Raw genomic sequence first — 18,704 nt, forward strand, 5'->3', positions numbered from 1 at the left:
TTCCAGGACTCCAAAATATTTAGGAATAGTCTCTAGGTACCATATTGTGACATTGTCCCTACATGATTATGTGCAATTACCACTAGGTTTGTTAAGTCTGTTAATTTCTGAATAGCTGGTAAAACAGCATATATGTATATTAGCCAATGAATTGCTGCTTTGCTATTAACTAGTAGTTACCAACTATTATTTGTGGAAGGGGCCTTAGAAGTTAAACTCATAGCCAAACATACCTAATAAATGAGCATTTAGTCTCTGCTTAAAGTCCTCCAAAGCAGGGAAGTCTATCACCACTTAAGACATCCATTCCATTTTTTGATAATTCTTGTTAGGAAGCATTTTCTGACATCACGCCTAAAGTAGCCTTTTCAATTTCCATTCCTAGTTCTACTCTCTAGGGCCAAATAAAATAAATCTAATTCTAAGGGCCAGAAAGCTCTTCAAACACTTGATACAATCAACTATGTCTTCCTCAAAGGCTTCTACTTGCCAGAATAAACTTCTCTGCTTTCTTCAACTGTGATTATTAAATTTTTATAATGTGGGCTCACCACTCTTTGCCCAGTTCTGGATATTTTTCAGGTTGTTCTATCTCCAACTTCTGTAGAAAATGGATTAGGAAAAGAAAGAACTTAAAACAATTCAAAGATAGTACAGTCGACTTGGAGGGAATAATAATGTAGGTCAAAGGTTGAATTTAGAGAACAGAAATTTGGGGAAATTTGGGTAACAACTTCCAGCCCAAGTACTTGTTCAAATTCTAGTTCTGGATTAAAATTCTAGTATTAAGAACAATTAAAGAAAATATTAAAGAACTAAGGGTGATTAAGGATAATCTAGATGCAAAAAAAGGTAGATTTAAGAAAGACAAGGCAAGTAAGAAAACAATTAGAATGTAAAGAAAGTTGATAGCATGGTTTGGAGGATGGAGCAAATTATTGAAACAAAAGTGGCAGAAGGGTAAAGGGAGAGTGAAATGTGGCCATGTTGTAAAAAAAAAAAAACTTGAGGGAGGTTGCCTTATTAATTTATTGTAAGGTTCTTACAGAGGATAATGATGCTAAAAGCAAAATATTTAACATGTCTTTAAAAAATACAAATTTTTGGCCAAAGGAAGGAAATAATGATGAAGGGCTACTAAGGACACGCTAAGTATAAGGGAGCTGGTTGATTCTCCAAAAGCCCCCACAGGTGTGAATCATAAGGAATTACAAGTCAACCTTTACTGATGCAGATGTTGCTTGTGAATTGGGAATGAAATAAATTGGAGGCAAGAGAGAAAAGGAGAGAGGTTCAGAGAATGAAACTGCCTCTCAGTCTCCCCATATTCTTATCATCTTCTCACATGAAGGGATCTGTTCTGTTGGTCAGAATTAGATCCCTAGCAAGCACTAGCAGATGGCTCCCATAACAGATGGAGCCTAAACACAAGAAACACAAGAAATAAAGAAGCAGCAGCACTGTTCCTGAGTAGGATCCTCCCAGGAGAGTTCCTTCAGTAACCTGTAGGGAAGGAAAGGGAGAACAGACACAGTAATGGCTCCTATAACACCCAGCAGCCACTAGCAGGTTATGTCTGTAACAAAGGGCAAACTTTACTAAATCAGCTCATTTGAATTGTTCTTTTCCTAAAGTCAAAAGGATTTGAGGCGACTTCCACACTAGTACTTCCCCAGAATCTTTTGAGGAAACCAGATATAGGACAAGGAGCACTTCCTTTCCATCTAAGACAAAGCCATCTTATGCTGATTTTCTTGGACACGGAATTTTGATTTCAAGTTTTTGCCATGTGTCACAGGTCCAAAACAGTAAATTCAATGCACTCTTTTCCCTAACCTGAGCTCCTTAATCTCTCTCCAGGTCCTTTCCCTTATACTGATCTAGTTCCCCATAATCGCAATATTGCAGGTTTTGAAGCCATAATCCACAAATTCACAAACAGACCTTTCTAAAGTGAAAACAAAAGTAAAATTACAGGAAACTTGACCTAAAATTGTTTCTAGGACCTCAGCTATTTCTTAGTTGAGGGAATAGTGGTGGTGATGGTATGTAAGACGCTATTATTTTTTGATCATCTCATGACTTTATGACTTCAAGCCCAAGAGAAAAATACTGCCTAAATTCCTTGTCTTCAGATTTGAGGATTAGAAAGTATATAAGGACTGAGTTTTTGGTTGCTCAGCCCCAATTATAACCATTCTTTAAAGTAAATGATGCTTGAATTGGGCAGTGAACTTCCTATTTATTTGTAAGGTTTTCTTTAATATGTATTTCCTGAGAACACCGGAACTTTTGATGTTATCATCGATGAATCAACAAATATTTATTAAATGATAAATACCCATCACCTGGACAATGTACTGTACAAATAAAGTAACAAGTATATAAAGTTTTGCCTCAAAAAACTTACAATCTTTTATGGATCTCCTTCCCTGATTGTAAAAATATTCAACAAAATGACAAGTTCAACCCCACAAGCATTTATTAAGCACCTGGTATGTCCCAGGCACTATATTGCCTGGGTAGAAAGCCAGATGGCAGGGATAGAGACCAAAAATGAAACAGTCCCTGTTCCCAAGGAGCTTATGTTCTACTTAGGATTCTAAGTTTCTCTGCATTATTATTTTCTAAGGCTTACTCCCCTGTATGGAGTCTCTGATGTCTAAGGAGAGAGGAACTACACTTGAAAGTTTTCATACATTCATTACATCTATAGGGTTTTTCTCCAGTGTGAGTTTTCTGATGTTGAATAAGAGCTGATGAATGAATGAAGGCTTTGCCACATTCGTTACATTCATAGGGTTTCTTTCCACTATGAATTCTCTGATGTTTAGCAAAGTTTGAACTTCTGCTGAAGGTTTTCCCACATTCATTGCATTCATAAGGTTTCTCTCCAGTATGAATTCTTTGATGTTGAACAAGGTGTGTACTCTGACTAAAGGTCTTCCCACATTCATTACATTCATAGGGTTTTTCCCCAGTATGAACTCTCTGATGTTTAGTAAGGGATGAGCAATGACTGAATGCTTTTCCACATTCATTACATGTGTAGGGTTTCTCACCAGTATGAGTTCTTTGATGCTTAATAAGAGCTGAGGAATGAATGAAGGCTTTGTCACATTCGTTACATTGATAGGGCTTCTCTCCAGTATGAATCATCTTATGCTGAATAAGATGTGAAGTCCGACTGAAGGCCTTCCCACATTCATTACATTCATAAGGTCTCTCTCCAATATGTGTTTTCTGATGTTCAGAAAAAGCTGAGCTCTCAGTAAAAGTTTTCCCACATGCATTGCATGTATAGAGTCTTGACCTAGTATGAGTTTTCAAATGCTTTTTGAGGTTAGCTTTGTGGCTGAAGGCTTTCCCACAATTATTGCATGTATATGGTTTCTCTCCAGTATGGATTCTTTGATGCCGAATAAGCACTGAATGGTAGCTAAAGGATTCTCCACATTCATTACACTTACAAGCTTTTTTCTCCTTGTAGATTCTCTGATTTTTCATTAGGTTTGAATTTTGTTTGAAGGTCTTTCTTTCAAAATTACCCAATTTCTCTCCTGTAGGAACTTTTTCTTGACTAACAATAATTGATCTCTGATTAAAACTTTTCCAGTATGCATTATTACATTCAAAGTCTCTCTCTTTAGTAAGATTTTTCTTGTGAGCAATTGTCACTTGCCTCAAATGTCTCTCATTTTTCTGTTGTCTCTCTAACCATTTCTCACATTCTTCCAAGTTGGAAACATCATCCTCTGTGATTCTTCCCACCATCACCCTTTGTGATGATTCCTCTTCAGAGATTTCCTGTACTGAGGCTGACTCTCTGCTTTCAGACCTAGTATCCCAATCTAAAAGAAAGCAAAAATACAAAGGTCATAAAAAAGAAACTAACAAAATGGGATAACAAAGCTAAAAATAAAACCTATCATTTTAACTACAGCCCTGTAACTTAGGGAGATGGGAATGAGGGGAAAAAAGGAATGGAAGAGATAGGAAGGGGGCTAGATTCACTAAGCATAATTAGATTATATCTGGGAAAGTAGGAAGGATAAGAATTAAGGTAATCCAATGAATTTAGCTAAGCAGAAAGGCTGTAGATGAAGATGGTGGGACAAGCACATTGAATAAGGTAGACAAGGCACACTGCCACAGGACAAGCTAGTGATGCAGTAGATAGAATGCCAGCCAGGCTTGGAATCAGGAAGATTCATCTTTCTGAGTTCAAATCTGGACTCAGACACTTACTGGTTGTGTGAACCTGGGCATGTCACTTAATCCTGTTTGCCTCATCTCTAAAATGTCTCATCAATTTTCTCATCTGTAATTGGCAAACAATTATTTTTGCCAAGAAAAATCCAAATGTGATCACAAAGAGTCAGGTATTACTCAAATTACCAAACAATAAAGTCATTGCCGCTAATTAATTAACATCTCATAACAAGGTCACTTCTAATAACCCTCAATTGATAGAGACATCTTAGGACATTGTAAACAAGAGCCCTGGAAATAGCAATACTTTTAGCCACTAAGCAACTATTATGTGCTTAATATAATGCTTATTACATCTATTATGCTTCCTAGGAAGCAATTCCTGTGGAGGTACAGTCTGGCAGGTAAACAAACCTGCTCCTGCAGGTAAACAAAGTTTTTGCCACCAAAGTTCTTGGCACTTCTAAACATTTCTGCATGAGAAATTATAAAATATTATCGGTAGAAATGACTTCAGAGGCATTAACATGAGCTTTGTGGCTGCATCCTAAAATCCATGGGACCTTTCTATTTGACTTGTTGCTAAAATCTCATATGTTGTTTCATCATTAGAAGACAAATTCTAAGACCAAGGATTGTTTATTTTTCTACTTTTATACCCCACACTTAGCACCTGGTAATCATTGCAATCATGCAAAAATCTCCTCTAAACAGTCCCTATCCTCAAAGGAGGTACCTAAAGAGGACTAGCTGAACATATTGTTAAATGAATACAATAGAACATTATTACATCATAAATGACAAAAGGAAGTTTCAGAGAAACTTGGAAAAACCTTTATAAACTGAGGTAAAGTGGAGAAGAATTAAGGTAAATCTAACAAAAACATTATTATAATAAAAATTAGCTTTTAGAAAGACTAAAGAACTCTGATCAGTTAACCATAATGCCAGAGGAAAGAAGACATACTACCCATCTCCTGACAGAGAGATGTGATGGACAAATGGTATAGAATGAGACACTTGATTTGTTTGGCTATGTATATCACAAGATTTTTACCCCTACTGATGGGGGAGGTAGTAGGAATAAGTTATAAGTAGGGTAGTGGTCTCACACAGGAAAAAGAAGGTCGTTGAAGTATTTTTTAAAAGAGAACAAAATTAATATATGAGGGACAGCTCTGAAAATTACATGAATTTGTTACATACTTAAAAAAGCAAGCTATATGTAACAGATTTGTAAGCTCTAGCTACAATCCTTTTTCTCTTCTACTTAAGTTAAATTTTTAAAAAAAGGAATAGAAAAGACAAAATGAATAGCTAAATAGCATAATATAATAAGATATATTCATGTGAGGGAAGCTAAAACTGGGGGAGAAGTAGATAGAGAATATCTAGATAAAAATGTTGAGAGAAACCAGAAATAATACTGTAACTGGGCCAACTAGACATAAAGAGAGTAGATGAGATGAGTTCAAGAAACATTTAAGAGGCATTCTGGTCAAGAAGGCATGAGGTAGTACTGATGGGAACTTATCCTAGACATCTTCTGGAGTTCTTATTCTTTGCTGAAAAAAGACCAAATAGTAAATTATCTGATTACTTTAATGATAATTTCATCCTTCTTTTAAAGGCAGAGAAAAGTACAAAGGGAACTACTATTCTGAATCTGTTTTTGGCCCACAAAAAAAAATTGATTGCTAAAAAAGAAATGACAAAACTTTTGGAGGGAGAATTTATAAGTTTGTGATCAAGGACACTTAGGTGTGGTTTTTTCATCTTCAATAACTAAACAAATACAAAAATATTTTTAAGTTAAACTCATGCATCACTGTAGATAAAGTAACTATAGTATGTTTCTGAAATCAAAGACTAAAATTCATTTGTACAAGTTTTCTTTTCAATCTATTATTACTCTTGATATTCATGATTTTACTCTGGAATTAGTCACAGAATATCTTCAGCCCAATCTTAGCACACTACTTAAGTTAATTAAACAAAATGAAGAAACACAATGAACCAATTAATACTTTTCAGCAAAGTGCTAAAAAGAGGGCCTGCCTATATGATCGTATTCTGCCATTACTACATCATTCTTGGTTTATATTTATGTAAATAAAGGTTTTCAAGTTTTACTACATCAGTTTGTATGATTAAAACTCACCACTGGTTTATTTCTTTAATATATCAAGAAGTTAGGAATAGTCACAGTGCTGAATATGGTATATTGCTGGGTTGAAAAGCAATCAGTGCCCAAAAATGAAGTATTGGTATGGTGTGGTGAAAATATGCATTGCTTTTTAGATTCCATTTTGTAACCTGGGTCCATCTTAAAACTTTTGACTTGGAATCCAGTTTTACTTGGTTGTGAAAATTTTATTAGGTAGCTTCCTGAAACACAAGTGCTTTTTGGCTTTCCCTATGTTTCCAATAGGAAACCATCTCCTACTCTGATTCTTGGTGTAAAGCCATTCATTATTGATATGCCAAGTTCTGGAGACAGGCCCAATCATTGTGCAGTTTGGTGGTAATGGTGATACACAAAGGCAAATTCCACTCAAACCCCCAGACAATGAAACAATTATTGCCAGTCCCTTGACTAGATGGTAGTCTCCCACCCTCAGCTCAGAGATCAGCTTTTCTATCTGACAGGAATTACTTAAATCCATGTATGGGACTTCTATTTCTGCCCTCTGGACTATTTTCTCTCTCTCCCCTTTCCTATTCCTCCCTTTAGGTTTCAGTGTCTGTGTTCTTAGCCTCTGGAACTACTTCACATTCACCACAGGCCTCTAGTGGTGTTAAATGTTGATACAAACAGAGTTTCCTATAATGGCTCTTGGAGTTGTCCTTTCCAGTCAGAATCCAACTAAACCAAGAGTACCCCTATTAAGTTCATAAGCTACTGACTAAAATTAAAACTATGTTTTCTGGCAGCCATACTTTCATGGATAGGATGGGGCAGACAGCCTCCCCTGCCACACACTGTCTTCTCCAGAAAAAAAAATAAAAAAACCAGGTCACTAAACCTTGAGTTTCACTGGTTAGGAAATGCTTCTTCCTCTTGAGTCCATAAATTACTGATCAGGGCTTGAACTAGGACAGCTATATCTTCACAGGCAAGATTTCTTGCCTTCACCAAAGAGAGTAAGAATCGGGACCCTGTGCTTCAGTTGCAGAGAATTCCCCTCCTATATTGTCCAGGGAAAAAAATGCCTGTGTTCAATAGAAGGGAGCTTCTCCCCTATTGTGATCAAGGCAAGGCTTATATCTCTATCGATAAAACTGGAAATGCTTTTAGAATAGAATTAACATGGACAGGCATAAAAGTGATACCAAGATGTATAAAGACTAATGTATAATCAATGCTATTTAAATCTGAAACTTCTATCATGTCTTATGAAATATTTAGATATAATGTGAAATTTTTCTAATCATTTAATATTTCTTTCCTCACAATCCATTTTTGAAGGTTTTTAAAAATACTTTTGGTACTAAAAGAGTACTGGTTATATACTGTGGGTATAGCTTCTAAATTATACTCTTCTCCTTTCATAGTAATATTTGCTCCAGATCCAATTAGAAAAAAAAGGCTTTCTTTAATACTGCATTCAGAGTTTTCTACTTCAACATCACAACTGCCAATAGTGGAGTATGAAACTTTTCTGTCTTTTGCCTTTTCTCTAATCAGATACAGCTCTACATGATCATCATTCACTTCGCTCTCCAATTTTGTATCAGCTATTTCATCAGTTTTGTACTGTACTATCTGCCCAGACTTGTGTGCTTCATTACTTACAGCATCTGGAGCAGGAAGTAGTTCAACTGCAGTTCAGACAGTGAGCTTCCACTTTCTTCAACTGATCTGCAGTACATAGAAACTACAACATCAGAGGTAACCAGTGTAGAAGCCAAACTTCATATAGATTTACCATCATATAGATTACTAAATTGGTATCCACAATTTATAGTCTTAAGAGAGTTATGGGTCACTAAAGGATTGTGACTTGCTCATGGTCACACAGACAGTATATGACAGAAGCAGAATTTTAACCAAGTCTTCCAGACTTCAAGGGCTAATTTTTCATCCCACTGTAAATATATATCTATCTTCTCAGAAATATAAAGTACAATAAAAAAGTCTTATTAAAGTTGTAACTGGGTAAAAAAAAGGAAAGGTAAAACTGTTGAACAGTATAAGAAAAAGAAAGCAGAATTATTTTGTTTTCTCTGACAAGAAAAACAATGCTTTTATTAGAAAGGAAAGAACAAAAATGAACTAGTAAAATGTTGCAAACCAATTTCAATAATAAGTAGAGGCAAAGGTAGTCTTTAATGCCTTGGTTAATGAAATTTAATTTCACAAGTACAGGACAAGGGAAGGTATAGCTAAACGAGAGTTCTTGTGAAAAGGATATGGGGCTTTATGTTACAATCATCCTTATGATAACGAATACAATAAAAGTTAACAATGCAACAAGGCAATCAAAAAGACTATTTCTGGAATGTTGTATTCAGTTCATGAAACCACATTTTAGGAAAAACAAGCTGTAAAGGATTAGAAATGCCTAGGCTTGAATAAAGAAGAATTAAGGCAATTATCTACAAATATTTGAAATGACATGATATGAAAGAAAGATTAGATGTTCTTTTTGACCTCAGAGGCCCAAGTGGTAGAATTTCAATTCAATTCAGCCGATGCCTATTAAGAACTCATTATGTAGAAGATATCATGCTAGATGTAAGAGATAACAAAGAAGGAAAAACAAAATATTCTGTGATTTCAAGGCACTTGTCTTTTATTAGGAAAAATATAATTAGTTTAAATCTAGTTAACTTCCTTAAATCAATTATTCTCTACCAAAACTCCTTGAAAAAAAGAAATGGGAGATCTTGGTAAGTAGTAGATTCTTTTTCCTTGAGGTCTTCAAGCAAATGTATGACAATTTGTTATAAATTTTTGATAATATATAGTTTGCACTAAATAGTCTTTAAGGTGCCTAGCAACACAAAAATTTTTGATGCTTTTTTTTTCTTTTTAACTATTGCTCCAACTGGGATGTTATACTGAACATCATCTGAAATACTAACTTTGCAAATCTAAACATAAAATGAAAGTAATTATTACAGATTTCCTAGATGTCCAAAACCAAACTTATCACTGTTCTCTAAAAAATGGCTAGCCACATCTTCCTTATCTCGGCTTAAAAATGTCTTTATTTCCCCATTTTTCCAAATGCAAAAAAAATAGAATATTTTCCTTTCCCCCCTTCTTTTGCTTCAAAGCTAATAAGACATAAATTCTTGTCTTTGAATTGTCTCTCAAATTAGGAAGGAAGTATTTATTATGTGCCTATTATTTACCAGATGCTGTGCTAAGTGATTTATAAATTTTACCTCATTTGATTCTCACAACAACCCATTGTCAAGAAACTGAGGCAAACAAAGATAAATCAATTTGCCTAGGGTCACATAGCTACTAAGTAGCTGAGGCTGTATCATTTGAACTTGTATCTTCCTGACTCCAATACTAGCACTCTACCCATACTACCTAGCTACTTCTTTTTCTTTATTCCCATTGTTACTGAGGCCATCAAGATTTAAATACCAGTCATCTAGCTGGTCTCTTTTACCTCTGGTTTCTTCCTCTTTTAATCTACTGGCACATGGATGAAGAAGTAGCTGAATACATTAAGCATAAGTTTTTATGCCTTGTTTTGAAAGATCCTGGTGTCCATTCATGTGTGTGTGTGTGTAAACAAACACATAAATAACAAAATTTATAAATGTACTTTAAATTATGCAAATTTCAGTCAAGCTTAACTATTTACTGTCCCCTACATACACCAAATAGGATTCCACATCATATCATGTTATACTATACAAAGGAGTAGTCCTTGTTTAGTTCTCAAAATAATCTGACACATTTTCCATTTATTTAAATCCTACCTATCCCTTGATTTCACCTGTAAAAGATTTCCACCTTTTAAATCCAAGAATAAGGGAAATTATACAGGATACAACAATGCACTAGGAATATAAAGTAAAGGGAGAATCAAAGAAATAATTGATATGAGGAAGGAAAGAAAGGGAATAGTCAAAAACAAGTTTCTAGCCTAGGCTATTGGAATATAGCCGATACACACACACACACACACACACACACAGAAAATGAGATTATAATCATAGGAAGGAAAAGGAGAAGAGGGATCAGTGAGAAACAAATTCTTATAGACAGGTGGAAATAGAGGACTGTAATGTAAAGTAAAGTGATCTGTCAGGACTTATAATACATATGGTTGCTGTGTCAGGGGATTAAATCTAGCAATCTCCACACCTCCTTCCTCTCTCTCCACCGCCAGAAGAATGCCTCAATTTCCTCCTTCTACTCCACCCACTCATGTCACTTCCCCTTCTTTGTCCACACCCACTGATCCAGCCATCACTGAATAGTTGGGGAGGGTCATTCTTCAAACATGTTAATAGAGAATTATTCGATTGGCAATTAGTCTCACGTGCTCCATTATCCAAGTGCATTTGCTCAGTTCTAGCCCTTTACATAATGTCACATATGTTTGGGAGAAATGCTTTTAAAGGTCAATTATTTTCCATTTTCATTGTAAGACTAAACCTTTAACACCTCAAACTGCATTAATGAAACATTCTCCTAAGTCAATGATTGCCTCCATGTTCCTTTCCCTTTCTTTATTGTGCTACCAAAGAATATGTAGGATTTATTTATTTTTTTTTGTTTGTTTGTTTGTTTTTTCCCCCTTTTTCTGAGGCTGGGGTTAAGTGACTTGCCCAAGGTCAGACAGCTAGGAATATATGTAGGATTTAAATAGATAAAGGCTATTGAAGATCTTTCAAAAAAGAAGAGAGAGGGCCATCAGAGAAGTACAAAGATAAAAAAGAAACAAAGCAATACCTAGCATTGTACATGTAAAAGATAGTAAGGAGAATCAAATCATCAGAAACAAAGAAATTTGAGGACTTACAAAAAGATTTGATTAGAAAAAAGTGATATTACAGGTTCAACCAAGCTGTGTATAGTAGGCATGATTGTAAGGTAGGGAATAAAAAAAAAAAAAAAAAGATGAAGAAAGCGCATCATCTGCTACAGAATAGACAAAACTGAGAAAGAAACAGATAAAAAAGATTTCTCTTTTCTGAGTATGGAAGTAAGAAAGGACAGATATCAGAACCAGGTGGAGTGAAAGAGATGGGGAAAAAAATAGGAGTAAGAAGAGAACAGCAAGTCAAAATAATAATCCAAAACTGCTACTTACTCACCTGAACAGTTGCCTCTTAGGACTTTTTTCTCCACCATCCATTGATTTTCTCCTTGATCAAAATTAGAATTCCCATCAGGTTTGGAAACTGGAAGCCCTGTTCATTGGGAAAGAAACGGGACTTTGACATTTGTCATGGGCTTAAATAACCTCCTAGCCCTCAGTTTCAGTTGAAGTCTCAGTCTCAGGTCAATAGGGAAGAAGACTCAGAGAAAGGAATGGTAGATGAAGGTATTTAGAATTTTATTCCAAAGAGGGTAGGGAAGACTAGTGAGGGATTTTATTTCACTTTCCTTGCTGTAAGATGGTAACTTCCCACCCACAGAAGTATCTGTACTCATACTTTAGGGGAGATTCCCTGGCAAAGGGAAGTTATCGATCCAGGAACAGTGATAGTTAATCTTTTCCCAAAGACAAAGAAGTTAGGAACTTCTGATCTGTTAAACCCAAGCCAAAACCCACTAAAGCATTTCAAATGCTATAAATATATATAAAAATAACTGATTTCCCAAAGTCAAGTTCTGAGTTACAAGGGAGAACTGTCCTTACACAAAGAGACCAGGTTCCTATAATTCTCCAGCATAACATCCCTCTGAGCAGGATCCAGCTGCCCCCATTCCTCTGGGGTGAAGTCCATGGCCACATCTTTAAAAGTCACTGATTCCTGGAATACCAAACACATTTTAATGCTAATATGCCAACTTTTCCCCCCCATCAAAAAAAAAAAAATCCTACATGGTTCTTAGAAGAGTAGTAAAATCAGCAGTAGTGAGGAAAGTAGGTAAGATACATGAGAAGTGGTAATGTAATGTAATGTAATGTAATAACCACTTAAATGACAATCTAAACCAAGCATATATGTTTGTGCTAGACTGTAGAATCTTTATTTTTTAAGTATGAGATATGGTCTCTAAGCTTTAAGAGTTTATAACATTGCTATTAAGGGGAAAAGAAAAATGCAGGAAACTGGAAAATAAATTGAAAAGAGATCAGGGTAGATTAGAGCTTCATGCAGATAGTAGGACTTAAAGAGCAAAACACATGAAAAAATAGAATTTCAAGGCATATACAAAGTCAAAAAAGTCAATTTAAGTGGATTTAAGGTAGAAAATGAAGAATTATAAAAATGAGCTTGGCTGGGACTCAGTTGGAGGTAGAGATAAAGTTTGGTAGCAAAGTAAGTAATGAATCCAGGTTCAAAAGAATTAAACCCTGAGTCCAAAGCTGGACATTACTAATTTCTGTAACAGTACCCATAATTACCTATACAGAGTTAGTGTTTTTTTCCTAAAGTGCTAGTATAATGATGCTTTACTATTAAGAAAGTTATTTTCAAGTCCTGAATCTGCAAAAATTATCTCAAGAAATTGAGAAGGAATAGTAACAATGACAGTTAAAGCAGGAAGTCTGATGATAATGGCCTAGTCTAGAAAATTTATCTCAGCCAAAGTGGAAGAGCAGATGAACATGTCTGCAAGTTATTGTGTCCATCATTCTGGCCTCCAAATAACCAAAAGTACCTGAAATGTCCTCTGATAAGCAGTCTCTCCAGAGTCATTGCTATGACTTATATCCTATCCTAAGCTAGGATATAAAAGGCTCTCTGTAATAGAAGTTTGGTAAAGGACTCTCTTTTTCTTTGGCGGGAATGATGCTGATGGTACTAAATATCCATTAAAGAACACGGTTCCTCGACTTTCTGAATTCTACTGACTTTTCACTTCTAGCCAATAATCATTGGCAAGGCCACATCTTAGACCCATTATATAATATAGCCACATGTCCAAGACTCTAAACTTGACTGGTGTCAGAACTCTGAGTACAACTTTCTTACCTACCATAAGGATCATTCAAAGCCATATAGCTAATACCTCCTATGTGCCAGGCACTGTACGGGGGCTAAGGATCCAGGAAAAAAAAAAAAAAAAAAAAAAGAAAGAAAAGAAGAAAAAAGGAATGAAGCAATTCCTATTCTCGAAGAGCTTCCTTAAGTTCAAATCTTTATATGAAGTTAGCCAACTAAGTTACTTAAACTCTTTGATTGCCTTCCTCGAATGTAAAATAAAAAGAGATGGGCTCCAAGTTACTTTCCACCATATTTGTTTTCCTTTACTGAGGAGTAAGAATAAATACCTATTCCTTTTCTTGATCCCTTTTTCTATGATCTCCAACTAATGGCCACATTTGATTAAATGCTCCCTTATAATCCTAGATCCCCTTTATCCCTGTCATAACAATTCTCAATCTTGAAATAAAATTATAATCTTTCTTCACTCCTGCCTCCTGATTACAGAATTCTGCTATGGCAAGAAAAAGAACTTTGTAAAAATCAAGACAGTGCAATATGCCCAAAATCAAGGAAGGTAGTCATGTGCCAAAGACTCAAAAGGCTATGCCCTGAGTAAGGGAGTAAGGGAGTTGGGCTACAAAGAAAGCATTAGTGACCTTCAGGAAAGGCCACAATAGAGTTCTAGAAAAAAAAAAAAGAAAGAAAAAAGAAAAAAAAAAAAAAGCCTAGAAAGTATAGTGTTGAGAATGTAGCTAATCTATGCAAGAGGAGAAAGAGGGCTACCAATGAAGATAACAATAATGACTGTAGAAATAATGATCCTGAAAGGTAGAAAAGAATAATACAAGTAGAAAGGAAGAAACTTCTTCCTCTACAATAGTAAGAAACTATGAGAAAATACATGTTAGAACTGGCAATTGTTTTGATTTAGATGAATACATATTTTATATTTTTGTACAACATGCACAAAAAGTATTAAGCAGAGGATAAAGGTGTGAGATATCAATGAATTCTGGTTAAGTGAAAGAGTAATTGCTGGATGGAAAGATCAAAAGGACTGAAAGAAGATACTAAGCAAACAGAGAGCATTCTCCAAGAGGTTCAGCAAAGAGGAGGCAGAAACAATGGCTATAGTTGAGAACTAATTAGATTAGAGGATGACAGCATTCCTGGAACTGGGAAAGCTGAATTGTTTGTTTGTTTTTTGCTGAGGCAATTGGGGTTAAGTGACTTGCCCAAGGTCACACAGCCAGTTAATGTTAAGTATCTGAGGTCAAATTTGAAGTCAGGTCTTCCTGATTTCTGGACTGGTGCTCTATCCACTACACCAACTAGTTGCCCATGGGATACCTGAATTGTTAATTCGAACATCCTATTGTGGGAAATAGAGATAAAGTGAAGAACTTACAAGAATATGTGAATTATTTTTCTGTATTTCCCCTCTGGCCTGTATAATATGTACAGGCCCATATTTATTTGAGCCTTGACCAGCTAAACTATATTTGCTAATCCTGAGCTGATGACTTTTATCAGTATTTAACATTTACCAATATTTAGTCTATTAGCTTGATTAAGCCTGAAGGCCTGATTTTCTGTTTCCTAGAAATCAGGAGATTTTTGGGGAAATAGAAACCTTCCATTCCAATCTCTCCAAATAGCAACAACCAATTAGATGCCTCCCCCTGCCCTTCTCAATGCTCTCTTACTTGTGATGTAATTTCTTATATAAAAGCTATGTATCTTTACTACTTCTTTAGCCCTCCTACCTGAGCTTTCTCTTTCTTATCTCTCGATGGGACAGCTCATCCTCCGGAAGTTTTCAATAAACAACTTTTCTGCCTTCTACTGAGTGATCTCTTAGTAGTCATTTTGGGTAAGGGTCTTCTACATCCCTCATATTATAAATTAGTTAATCTCTTAGAATAAAGGCTCAGGTCTAAATCTCTGTTAAGACAGAGAAACTCTAGGGAGTAGGGGGGAAGTAGCCACATTTTGAGAACTAAGAGTCCATTTCTAGAGGGAAGGAAGGGAAAGAAGGAAAAAAGTTCAACTTACATGAGACCTGGCTGTCAGTTGAAGGGCAGCTGATTCTACCTCCTGGATCTTCTTTTCTTGGGGAAAGGAAAAGTCCTGAGAAGACTGAGCTAGGAAAGGAAAACATAATGTATTAGAAAAAGATGATGCTGCCCTAATTATCAACTATGTATAGCCCATTATCATAAGATCTCTATCAAAGGAAACAAACTAGCCTCATCTGCTCTGAAGATAAGAAAACAGTATCAGAGTTACTGTTGCTTGAAGCTCCCAAGTGATCTAGGGGAAAATTCTGTCCTGGGAAATACAACATAAGGGGGGCTGAAGTTACACCTCTCTCTACAGATCTGTGTAAACTTCTCTGTGCTTCATTCACTTCCTGACTCAATAAGGAAATTAAAATTTTTACTTTAAAAATAAAATCCTATGGTTCATTCTTGTTTATAGAATGTATGAGAAAATATCCTAAGGTTTTTTTTTTTTTTTTTTGGGAGGGGAGAGGGGATGGCTTCACCAAAAATATTTACCTAGGTTACCTGGTCTAGTAGAAAGAACAGAGAATTGAGAGTTCTATTCTACCCTCTGTCACTAGCTGGGTCTAAGGTCAGTCACTTAATTGAAGCCTCTTTTATTAAATATTGTATTTCAGTAACAGCAACACTGTGTAATGATCAACTATGACAGACAATGCTCAGCAATGCAATAAAATACATGACAATTCCAAGGGACTTGTAATGGGAAATGCTGACCACTTTCAGAGAAAGAACCATGGAGTCTGAATGCAAATTGAAGTATGCTATTTTTACTTTTTTTTTTTTTTTTCTCATAGTTTTTCCCTTTTGTTCTGATTCTTCATTCACAACATGACTAATATGGAAATATTTTAACATAACTGTAAATGTATAACCTGTATCCATTTGCTTATGGAGAAAAATGTGGAACTCAAAAACTTATAAAGATGAATGCTGAAAAATATATATGTAATTAGAAAAATAAAATAATTTTAAATTAAAAGATAAAAAAAATTTAAAGTGTTTTTGTAAAGATAAAATGAATTCATAGGTACAAAAAAACCTTCAACAATCAGGAATGTAAATCCTCATATTCACTTAATCACAGCTAACATTTTAAATAGCGCCTTTCTGTAACAAAATTTCAGACATCACTTTTGAGCTTCACAACAATATTGTAGGTAACACAGGTATTATTCGAGGTAATATTAGAAATGCCAAATGAGCCACTCACGGTTACACAGCTAAGACATGACAAAATTAGATTTGAACCTGGTCAAAATTAAATTTTAACTCCCAGTCAATTTTAACTCTTCAGTTATACCAGCTGCACCTGAGACTGGCAACAATCTTTAGAGAGTAAGGAGAAGAATAAATAAGTCACTCTCTTAAGCTCAACTGCAGTAGCAACACAGAAAAAGATGTTTCCTCTCTGAGTTGGAAAGAGGACATGGGATGGATACTGTGACATAAGAGATTATATTGAGGCTCCATTTTCCTTTACTAAGTCCAAGTAATTTTTCCTTTCTCCCATTATCTACTCAAGTGTGTTTTCTCATTTTCTATAAAAAGTTAACCTTATCACCTACAGTGCCACTCTCACCTTCCTCATCAATCACTTGAGTTGACTTTTCCATGGTCAATCACCTCTTTGGATTCTGCTGGTGGACTTCAGTCTTGATCTCTCTGAGCTCCAGGATCTGCTCTCTTCTGGGAATCTCTTGTCTCTGTCCAGGGGCTCTGAGGAGCTAGAACTTTTCTTTCCTACTAGGATGGACTCTAGCTCCGTAGGTTGGTCGCTTCCACCTCGGTGCTCAGGGATAGGTTTTTTTTTTAGTGTTTGGGAGTTCAGAGGCAACTTTAGCTGTCAACATTCATCACCTAACAGAAATTCGGTCCTGGAGTCCAGACTTGGACTGCTGATGGGGGTGGGGAGTGGGAGGAAGAGATAGAGCTGGGTCAAGCAGGGGGGACCTAGTAGCCTCAGATTCAGAATTAGGCCTTTAGAGTCCAGTAAAAAAAAAGCAAGAGATGCAGGAACACTTGTAATTTCAGCAATATCAGTTCCTGGGGGAGGAAGGGGCGGGGGCGGCAGGCCAGAGTGACAACTCCATCTTCTCCCAAGCACAAATAATACCTTCTCCCACAAATCTTTCCCCCTCCCCCGCTCCCCATCCCAAATGGAGATATTCTCCCAAATGTCACACACACATACACACACACACACACACCCCCTCAGATACTCAGGGTGTGGGGAGCGGGTCAGGAGGCGGGTCGATTCGACCTCATTCACTTTCCGGTACACCCCAGGCTGCAGGGCCGCTTGAGCGCGAAGCTCCGAGGCCCCACCCCCGCAAGGGCGCTCCCCCACCCCCATCTTTTACGGCTTGGTTCTGCCCTGCCTTGCCACCCGTTCCCATTCCTGCTGGGGGCCACCGTTCTACCCGCCGGAGCACGGGCAATGAGGTTAGAGCTGCCTCTACACTCACCTACCACGCCGACTCCAGAATGGACAAAGACCACGGGCTTCCAGGCCTGAGAGGGGTTTGCGCCTGCGCATCCCGAACCTCTGAACGCTGCTGCTGCCAGACCCTGCGCGGGCGGCGCCTCCCCGCTCCATCTCTGCCTCCTTCTCCTCACCCGGCTGCGCTGCGCCTGCCTGGCTCCCCAATTTCTCCTGATATCTCCTTAGTACAGTGTGACTCTTCTTTATCTTTTCTGCTCCGTGGTGCAATGGCCGCCTTTTTGTCTTTCTGTTCCCAGCATGAGGAAATATTTGACAAGGATGCCTTGTATCTTTTCCCTGTTATAACTGAATTTTAAACTCCAAAAGCTCTAATTATTTTTCCAATTCTTTCCTCTAGCATACCCATTTCATTTATAAAATTAAAGTTATTGACTTATTTTGTCAAGAATTCTAGATTTTTAGAAACAAGAATAAATTTGTTACCAAGCCCTATTTTTCTTGGAGGCTTTGTTTGTTGATACTTTGGAATTGATCTCTTCTTTAGGACTTGTTTTTAGGCATCCCTAGTATAGTAATCTTTTTCAAGGGAGTCTTGACTCCTGGCAAGTCTTTTACTCATTCTTCCAATCACATTTTTTCCCCCTATAATTGGGTTCTTTTCAATAAAAATAGGTCTTCTCTCCTTCCCATCTATGCCCCCTGCATTTTCTTAAGAAAAAAACCCCCAAAACTCCTGTTACAAACATGGTTAATAAAATAAAACAAATCCTTGAATTAGCCATGTCCAAAAAAAAAAAGCCACAATCTGCATTCTGAATATATATATATATATATCATCATGAATCCCCTGATTGGTCCTTGTGTTAATCAAAGCATTCTTAAGTATTTCAGATTTTTAAAAC

At 36.5% G+C, this 18,704-nt stretch overlaps 1 protein-coding gene across 1 annotated transcript; it reads right to left on the reverse strand.

Moving 5' to 3' along the window:
• Nucleotides 1-2,290: 2,290 nt before the first annotated feature.
• LOC141566843 (uncharacterized) lies at nucleotides 2,291-17,913 on the reverse strand. The gene is made up of 6 exons (XM_074311965.1): nucleotides 17,825-17,913; nucleotides 16,939-17,254; nucleotides 15,346-15,434; nucleotides 12,051-12,165; nucleotides 11,503-11,598; nucleotides 2,291-3,851 (listed from the first exon to the last, which is right to left on the reverse strand). Exons 2-6 carry the CDS (start codon nucleotides 16,970-16,972, stop codon nucleotides 2,635-2,637), a joined length of 1,551 nt encoding a protein of 516 aa, XP_074168066.1. The 5' UTR covers nucleotides 16,973-17,254; nucleotides 17,825-17,913; the 3' UTR covers nucleotides 2,291-2,634.
• Between the last annotated feature and the right edge of the window lie 791 nt (nucleotides 17,914-18,704).

Source organism: Sminthopsis crassicaudata, chromosome 4, assembly GCF_048593235.1.
Source record: "Sminthopsis crassicaudata isolate SCR6 chromosome 4, ASM4859323v1, whole genome shotgun sequence".
NCBI classification, from domain to species: domain Eukaryota; kingdom Metazoa; phylum Chordata; class Mammalia; order Dasyuromorphia; family Dasyuridae; genus Sminthopsis; species Sminthopsis crassicaudata.